Consider the following 9,456-nt stretch of genomic DNA (forward strand, 5'->3'; position numbering starts at 1 on the left):
GCATTGTCGGGGGAATTAAAGTTGGTACCTTGTGACCGTAAGGGAAAATCACCGTTGAACACCAGCCCCCAAATGCTCACGGGTTATTTGAGCTCTACGCTAGTTGAAGTGTGTACCGTCCTATGGGATTGGGTTTTTGACAACTCCCAGGCTGATTTGTAAGTGTATTTTGGAATGCATTGCACTTGTATTTCTATTTGTGGGACCACTAACCATGGGAGGGTGTTTACTTTCCCAGTGGTGAGGTATTGTTCTCGTACCATGGACAGAATGCACTATGGCGGGACTTTCGGACTTTGCAACAGGGCACACATGTTCTTGTAAGTCACGCTTGAAGTTACAGAACTCCATGCTTGTTGCCCCCACGTTATCATACCCACCAGCCACCTCTTTGCAAAGTCTAAATGTTCGCGTGGGTCCTATATTTGCCTTTGCACAGTTGGCAATAAGTGTTTGTTGCCAGATATCAAGTTTTCGATTTGCACGCAAAAATACTTTGGATGCATCTGTTGTCAAATAATGGTTGTGCTTGTTTTCAAATATAGAAACCAAAAACTCTCCGGTGTTGATCTTTCTGAAACCTATCTTGGCACCACAACCAACCCTATTGGAGGGTCGTCGCCTACGTTGTATAAGACCTCCACCATCTTCTCCTTCCCCATTTTTGTGCTTCTTTACACCCCCACCTTTATATCCCTCACGGCTGCAGACTAAATATTTTGTTGTTATTTCTCCTTCCCTATTTCTCTTCGCGGTGCTTTGCCTGGCGTCGAATCCACTTAGGGCGGCATAACTCCTATACAGTTGGACACCCTCTTCTAATGACTTAAATTTAAGACCAACATGTGGCACAGATGCACCCTCACAATTGGGCACCCAATACTTGGTTCTTCCTGGAGATATCTCTATTATGCAAGGTTCAACGGCAATTTGAGTTGTTTCTCCTGCATTCCCGTCTGCCAAAAAGTTCGATTATTAAAACAAAATACAAATAATAAAATTAAAGCCTACACTGTTGAAGCAGTGCACTGCTGTAGTAGCAGGAGAAAAAAACCAGCGCCAAAAGGAAGGGAAAAACAAATCACACAGTATTTATAAACTGATTAATTGTTCCAGTAGTGCATGGTGAAGTTGCACTACATTCTCACACAATACCACCATTCTACTATTAAATAAAACAAGATCATGGTTACATATCAACAATCAACGTACTATTACTAACCTGAATGCATGTTGGCGAGGATGGTGATGGCGTTCTCTTACTGGTGGCAGGAAAACGATGTACGTGATGTTGCAGTCGTTAGGATGGTGGCGAAGTACTCTTACCAGTGCCAAGAAAACGATAAAAGGCCTCTTGTAGTCGTTTCCCAATCAAAATTCACTACCGCAAAGATAGGAGTTCAACTACCAGAAGGATCGTTCACTACCGCAAAGATAGGAGTTCAACTACCAGAAGGATCGTATAGAATAGTATTAAAATTAAAAAAACTACCAGAAGGATCGTATAGAATAGTATTAAAATTAAAAAGGAACAGGGCATTGCCGGACATACCCCTATGTATTCAGTTTAATAGTAAACGGTGTGATTATCCTAATTAATTGTAAGCCATTAGATCACCACAAATCGATTATCCTAATTAATTGTAAGCCATTAGATCACCACAAATCTATGGTTAGTACAAGTTCTCAAGTTTGCATGGTAAGGGAATCTATGGTTAGTACAAGTTCTCAAGTTTGCATGGTAAGGGAGGTTTGCATCTGAAAACCACCCTATATATATATATATATATATATATATATATATTTATTTATTTATTTATTTATTTATTTATTTATTTATTAAATATTCCTAATCCTAAACTTAATCCACCCAACCTATTTAATAATGTTTTGAAATGAAATATTGTTTTGTGACCGACAAACCCACCATATTTTTTAAATATATATATTATTTTATATATATATATATATATTCACACTACACTGTGAATATATATATTGGACAGTCACACACTGTCCAATATATATATTCACAGAATGTGAATATATGTATATTCAAACTGTGAATGTATATATTAAAAAAAAAAAAAAAAAAAAAAAAAGGGAGAAGAAAGATGAAAAGCCCGCGAATCCGCGCGGGGCGAGTTAGGGTTATACAAATTTTGGCCTGCGGGCCTAACGAGTCGGTCTACAAAAGCCCGCCAGAAATTTGGCCCGCGGTAGGGCAGGCCAGCCTATTTTGACAGTACTACTTTATGTACCTATTGTCTTCTTTCTCTATTCTGCCCTATATTGTTACATCTATTTGCCCAAGCAAGGATACATCCAATTTTACAACATTCTCTTTATTATCCAATTTTTTTTTGGTAAATTTACAGGACGGTCCAGGGTCCATCCACGTCCGCTCCAGGAGGCACGGGAGCTGGCCCAAGGGGAATCGTCACTTGTGGGAATTGAACCCGGGTTCTCCCGAAATTCCTCCCCACAAAGAGAGCTCACTTACCACTTGAGCTACCCCATTGGGTTCTTTATTATCCAATTTACGGATGAGTCTAGTCGTCCATTAAAAACCATGGTAAACAATTTGACAAAAATAATCACATCAAACATTTATCATCCACGGAAAGGAACAGAAAAACCAAATGCAGAAGAAATACGATTACAGGAGCATCTCTTCAAATCTTCAATCGTCAAGGACTAAGCCTCTAAACTAGAACATTTTACACATGCACGCACTTCGTGCAAAAAACACACATGCAATACTTGCAACAGCTTTATGAACCTGTCTGTTTGCCAACACGAAAATGGGCAAAACCACAAAAAATTTGTCCGAGTTTCAGTGACGCGGTTAATAACCATACAATCTGAAAGACGCCTGGAACAAGATGCTAAGGTAACACAACAAGGCAGACCATTGCAACCCTCTATTTGGATTTTCACAGAGAGCTTAGTCAGAGCTGCCAACTTCCTTGTATCCTGAGCATATTAATTAACAGAATTCTTCTATTGCTTTTGTTGATATCTTAAACCAGTTAGGAGCTTTGCGTTCCTCAAGAGACACTCTCTACACTCTCTCATTTGAAGTGACGGGATTTGGGTGTGCCAAGAAGCACAAAATTAAACCTAGAAATTAGCAGAGAAAATCACCATTAAAAAAAAATACTAAAAAGGTCATCCTACTCTAGCTTCAGCAATATTTGCCGTGAGAAATGAGGTAAATTAATACAAACCTCAGAAAAGATAAACTGGCTTATGTCCTTTAGCTTGCATCAGCATTCATGGCTGGCTTCTTTTTTCGCTTGTGCTTAGGCTTTATAGCATCCTTTAAAGTTTTCACTCTGTTAGTTGGTATTTCATTTCCAGTTGTCACAGCTATTAAAGGTGCTGGACTAACATCTGCAAAACGTTGTCCAGATTCTGTATCACAAGGCTTCTTATGCACTGTTTCAGTTTCATATGGCTTCTCAAGGAGAGCTGAAGAGCCTGCACATTTTAAAAGCAATTTAACTAGTCAATTTCTATAAATCTACAATTCCTTCCAAATTATAATGTACAGCACACTAAATTAAACCTAGAAATTAGCAGAGAAAATATGAAAAGATTTCACACACTATTTAGATTGCAACTAAAAAACAATGGATTAGTACAGAAATCTCATACTTGACAATCCCCAAATTGACCAAGCCAAAGAAAATAATACTCCAAACTTCTGATCACCATAGTACAAAGTGTACAACAGTGTTTTTTGTTTTTTTTTGGGAGGGGTTGGGAGGTAGGATTGTAGATAAAATGTTTATGTTGAAACTGAGGGATTGAAAGCCTGGCAGATGGAGAATAACAACCATCCACCAGTTAGCGGAAGCAAAATATGTGAGAAACCAAAGAAAAAGAGAATATAAAGAATATATTATAATGAAAGATTACAATAGATTGTCTCTCTGTGTACTCTATACTTCTATCTATTTAAGGATCCTATTGATTCCTATATTTATAGGAACATGGGGACTAAATCAAGCCTAATAGGAATAGGAAACTAAGCCCACTCCTAATAGGAGTTTCCTAATATTCAACAAAGGTTTCCTAATACTCAACAGTTTAAGTAGCAACAATCACAATCACTCACACCAATATCACTGTATTATAAGATAAAATCTTTCCTTGCAAGCCTGTTGGGTAGGAATAGCCCCTTTTATGCTTAACATCACTATCATTCAGTTGACTCACTCTATCAGAAGATCCATATCTAGTAATGATTTTTGGGGTAGTGGGGCAATACTATTCAGTTCCATTTATTAAGAAGCACAAAAATTGTTGTGTTTACTTCATTTCTCTAGTTCTCCGTTCTCCGTTCTCCGTTCTCCATTCTCTATATTCCAAACTGGAGAAATGTGCAAGTAAACGTATTGTCTATTTTGCTTTCTCCAATTTTCCGTATCTCCAGAAAAATGGATAAATTCTCCAATTAGTACATGCATTATAAATGTACCTACTAACCTGGCTGAGGCTCAACTACACAACTTGCTATAATTGTTTCATTTTGATGCAGTCATGCAGATGGCCAAATCTATAAGTTATCTCACCATTTTTTCCATATGAAGTAAAAAATCTAGAATATTATCACATATCTAGTCTTACAAGCCATGAAACACATCATTTTCTAAAGAAACATCATTCTGTACCAAACAAATGTAGGGCAGATATAAATGCTCACCATGTAAAGCAAGAGTAGACTTCAATTCTTCTATGTTAACACCAGTTGAATATGGATCCCTGACATGTAGTAATGCAAAAAAAAAGTAAGAATTGGCAAAAGAGAAGGTGCATTTAATAATTAATAAGCATACTCCATTTTTCTTTGTCGCAAAGTGTGATAATAAATGCTTTTCAAAAGCAAAAACTAGTCTTTCTCACTCAAAAAGGTGCTTTTTCTAACTTGTTAGTTCAGTTTATTATCCTTCTAAGAACTTAATTCATAACAAGAAGACTTAGTCCAGCAAGAGATGTATACAATATTGAAACACGTAATTAACACAAACACGTGCATATATTGTTAAATAATAAAGCATATAATGAGATTTATTATAAAAAAAAAAAAAAAAAAAAAAAAAAAAACAAACAAACAAACAAACAAACAAACCAAAACAAAAAAAAACAAAAAAACAAACAAACAAAACAAAAAACAAAACCTACCAACTTGATGGTCTGCCTGAAAATTTCTGATATTTCCCAACTCCCCTGTTATTTCCATCTGGCTTAGAAGATTGTGTTTCAACATCCATGTCATCACTATGACTGACACAGCAATCCTCTGATTTTACCCTTTGTATATCCATTGTCTGCATGGAAAAATCATTGACTTTCCCATGACCAGGGTCAGGAATATCAATTGTGGCAGTAGCAGGGGTGTGTCTTTTGATTTTTCTAAGAGCTCTTTCCGTGCTGTATGATTCAACCTGTGCATTAACAGCTTGAGTTTTAATACAAAAAAGCTTAATCCATTTGACAAGAGGATCTTCACTTTCACCAACAGAAAGACATCTACTGGTTTCATAGCCATGAACGAAATGTAATGTGTTAATCCATAGAGCAACCATTAACAATAAGGTATTTTTTAGAGGTCCAAGAGCCATCCAAATCCACTATGTTTTAAAGATCTAAGGACCATCCAATCCCATTAAACACATTATTATAATAGCAATTTTATATTTAGAGTTTTCCATGATCCTTAAAAATTGATTCAAGGGTGATTCTGAATCACAAATACTCCGTAATAAAGCAGTTAAAAGGCATAATGCAAGGAAAACATGTCTTTTCACAAGATTAGCACTCACGGCATTCTTTATCTTGCTTGTTATATCACCAGCCTTCACTGAAGCAATGCGAAGGCACTGCATTATAACACTCTGCATCACACCATCTCCTCCTGCCTTTTGAATGGCACAGACATCACTATTTGCATTAACAGTAGCTGTCATTCTTCCTCCCATTACAGCCTCTTCAAAATGAGTTGGATCTACCACCTACACATGAAACACATTTAAACATAAGTACACATTGAGTAAATAGGCCTGTATAAATGGCACTCCATTCGATAAAAATATGGTCTTTTAACTAAGCTTACCACTATATTCCCCTTTCCAATAAATGCAAAGGTCACTGCTATAGGCATATGATGTATGACCAAGGGAAGTGGTTCCCTAACCTGTCCACAAATGCAAAAGCCACACAATTCAACAGTTGAATCTCATAAAGCATATCAACCAAACTAAAATAGTACTGATGGAAGCATGATATAAATCAGATCTTTCAGAGATAATAGTAGTGGAACCAAAAAATGTACATCAGCATAAGAGCTTTCAAAGTGAAACAAAGGGAGAAACAGGAGCAATTACAAAATAAATAAATAAATAAATAAATCTGTTACTTCTAGAATAATACATAATTAACAGTGTTATATAGATCATTTGCTTCCACAGTAATTAAAATGAAGTCAACACTTCCACCAAGAGAAATATATAAAATGTATTTGAGAGAATCATAACAAACCCGCAGACCTCAGGTGGATGCAAAATAATTTCCTTTCCATCCTCGCCTCCAAGTGTACAATCAGGCCTCCGAAATGTTGAGAGAGCAGCTAAGGCTGCAATGTTGGCAGCATCAACAAGATTCCTAGTCTCACAAAAATGGGAAAGAAACCTTCAGTTTACTGATGTTAAGTTGGACTATTAAATTAGTTATTGATGGAGACATGAAAACATAATAACTCACCCTCCATTGTCTAAAATTTGGAGATCAATACGGATAGACCAAACCCACTTCCCAGCTACAACACAGAGAGATTCAGTGTCCACAGCTCTGCTTTCCCTGCAATTACACTTTTCCACTGTCAGCTAAGTAGTCAATTCTTAACACCCTCTCAAAGCATTTTCAATGCATATGCCTCTTAAATTTCAATAGCAGTTTTGAAAACCTTAAATCAAAACTCTCAAATTTCAATTGCCTCTTAAAGTTTTTTTCTTGTGCAAATAAAATCTTCTTTTCTCTTAGAAACCTTTATCCTTCTATAGTTCACACATTCAGAATTTTATAAAATTTGTAAATTGTCAATAAAGAAATACTCTTGAAAATTAAAACTAATTTGCATAACAAACAATATTCTTACTACCAGACTGTTTGGAAAACAATATGTCAATATTATTTCTATCAAAGATCAATCTTGCTTCTTAAACAGAAGATTTAAATAAACACCTTAGACCACGATCAATTACGCGTCCCAACTCAATAGCAGACTCTCCAGGACGACCTGCCTCAAATGAAGGATCAGCCATAGGAGAAAACTCAGTGTAGATTGCAAGGCTCCCCTCGTTTGGCCTGTCTCGATAAGGTTGCACTAGTTGTGAAGTCACAAAACCCATAACATGAGTTTGCCCCAGCTGCACCTCTGATGAGCCATCTTCTCTGCACATTCATCACATTCTGAAGGCTATAAACTTTAATCATGAAGCAGAAGGAATATAAAATTCCATATATTTTGAAGACAGAATGGAACACATAATAAGAAACACTCTTCAGAAAACTACGCTATCAAATCAATTTCAGTAGATTTACTAGTATTCTTGTATTCAAGATCAAGTAAATTAGTCACATGGAGCACTAATTATATTCTTAGTTGTAAATTTTAAGATTTTAAGAAAAAGAAAGGAGAGGAAATCAAAATGTATATTACATCAGTCAATTAAACTAATTCAATCAAAGTTTTATCCCAAAATCATTGTCCTTCTGAATTCCTTAAATCCCTCCATTCTCGTAACTTTTTGAGAAATTCATATTCAACAACAAATATAGCTTTTTGAAAATATCCGAACTGGTAATTTCATCTTGAAAAAAATGCTCCCTCTAGATTAGTCTAGACAACCCACTGTAGACTGCTACTGGTTATTGGAGGGAAAAAAAATCTGAACTAGACTAGGTAATGCATGCAGTGGCTCAATGTTTCACTGCCTACACATATTCTTGAATTCAAATGTTTAACTCTCTTCTACGCAAACTCAACTTCCACGTATTCCACTTCACTGAGAAACATACACTAGAAATGACAACATTTTACTCTTTAAAGTAAAATGACAAACCCTCACCAATTTGAAATTTGGTAATAGAAACTCCAAACAGTCCCATGAGAAAAATACACACTAGATTAATGTCCTCATCGAGTACTTAAAAATTGTTTTTTTCTCTTTTTCATTTTTTAAAACTCGGGTTCAGGTGATTACTAACTAGACACATAAATAATTACCAAGGAACAGAGATAAATATGGCCCTGCTTTCTATTTCCTAATCCATACAAAGATATTCAAGTTAAAGAGAGTATGATTCACCCCACTTCAGAACTAGGAACCTTTATGGCTTTATCTGAAAGCAGGCCTGTAACTTCCTGTCATACATTACATTTTTCGAATTCTACATGTGCGGTAAACTACAGCTCTGTATAAGTTTGGCAAATCAGGTTTATGCGAAACAATAGCAAGTTCATAGTACATATGTGAAGATAACAAACCAACGATTGAGAGGCCATTAAATCATAGTAGCATAGAAGAATAAGCTACAAGCTAACGAACAGTTACATTACATACACACAGAATAACCAAAAAGCAAATGGAATTGAAAAGTAAATAAATAAATAAATAAATCGTACCTACCAAACTTGATATTGAGCTTCCGGTAATCGAAAGGGCGCCGTCCGTCGACTCTGAGGTCGGAAAGCAATGCAGTTTCGATAAACTTCTTCTCATTCACAGTCATCCGCAATGTATTAGCCAATCTTTGCTCCATATTTGTCTCCAAAATACCTTCAAAAATATTTTATATTCCAAAAAAAAAAATTTATAACAAAAAAATAGAAGATAAAAACAGGCAATAAAAGAAAAACATTTTTTTAGCAAGAGAGAGATTACCTGAAGGTGATCGCTGGTGGAAGAAGCGAAGGAGGGAAATGGTGTATGGGCTTAGGGTAATGGTTTCTGTCCAAGACTGGAAATTGTTACCAAGCCCCTCTTTTTTGCTTCAAATAATAAAATGCTCCCCAAAATGTCTCATAATAGTCCACATTCCACACTATTCCATATTGAGGGATCTTGATTCTTGAGAACAAAAATGAAAATCTATGCTCTATACTATTAATAAAAACAATATCTTCAACTTTAACTTCCCGCCCAAAAAATTCCTATACTATTAAGGTTTGTTTAATATTGTAAAATATGGTAATGCAATTCCTATTCGTAATACAATTGTAAATTAAAATATAGTAATACAATTCCTAATAAAATATATTTTTACCTACATTCCTATTCGTAATACAATTCTAGATTAAAATTACTAATCGTAATAATACAGTATATATATTTCTCTGCAATGCAATATATACTATCTATACTATTAATAAAAACAATATCGTCAACT

General features: G+C 35.5%; 1 protein-coding gene across 3 annotated transcripts; it reads right to left on the reverse strand.

Annotated features, from left to right (window-relative positions):
* Nucleotides 1–2,583: 2,583 nt before the first annotated feature.
* Nucleotides 2,584–9,015, reverse strand: LOC116003696 (exosome complex component RRP45A-like). 3 transcript variants are annotated; one of them, XM_031243599.1, is made up of 11 exons: nt 8,952–9,015; nt 8,693–8,846; nt 7,249–7,458; nt 6,769–6,864; nt 6,555–6,669; nt 6,122–6,202; nt 5,832–6,020; nt 5,191–5,453; nt 4,712–4,770; nt 3,239–3,483; nt 2,584–3,130 (listed from the first exon to the last, which is right to left on the reverse strand). In XM_031243599.1, exons 2-10 carry the CDS (start codon nt 8,827–8,829, stop codon nt 3,260–3,262), a joined length of 1,374 nt encoding a protein of 457 aa, XP_031099459.1. In that variant the 5' UTR covers nt 8,830–8,846; nt 8,952–9,015; the 3' UTR covers nt 2,584–3,130; nt 3,239–3,259. The 3 variants fall into 3 exon arrangements, with proteins under 3 accessions (XP_031099459.1, XP_031099458.1, XP_031099460.1); XM_031243598.1 differs by having other exon boundaries at nt 2,584–3,123; nt 3,231–3,483; XM_031243600.1 differs by lacking the exon at nt 8,952–9,015 and having other exon boundaries at nt 2,584–3,123; nt 3,231–3,483; nt 8,697–8,823.
* Between the last annotated feature and the right edge of the window lie 441 nt (nt 9,016–9,456).

Source organism: Ipomoea triloba, chromosome 14 (genome assembly GCF_003576645.1).
Source record: "Ipomoea triloba cultivar NCNSP0323 chromosome 14, ASM357664v1".
Classification (NCBI taxonomy): Eukaryota; Viridiplantae; Streptophyta; class Magnoliopsida; order Solanales; family Convolvulaceae; genus Ipomoea; species Ipomoea triloba.

Coding starts and splice junctions, on each gene's coding strand:
- LOC116003696 (XM_031243599.1), bottom strand. CDS start 8,829: ATGGAGCAAAGATTGGCTAATACATTGCGGATGACTGTGAATGAGAAG. Junction 6,865..7,248: donor GTAATTGATCGTGGTCTAAG/GTGTTTATTTAA, acceptor GTGTAATTGCAG/GGAAAGCAGAGCTGTGGACA. Junction 4,771..5,190: donor TCAGGCAGACCATCAAGTTG/GTAGGTTTTGTT, acceptor ACTACATGTCAG/GGATCCATATTCAACTGGTG.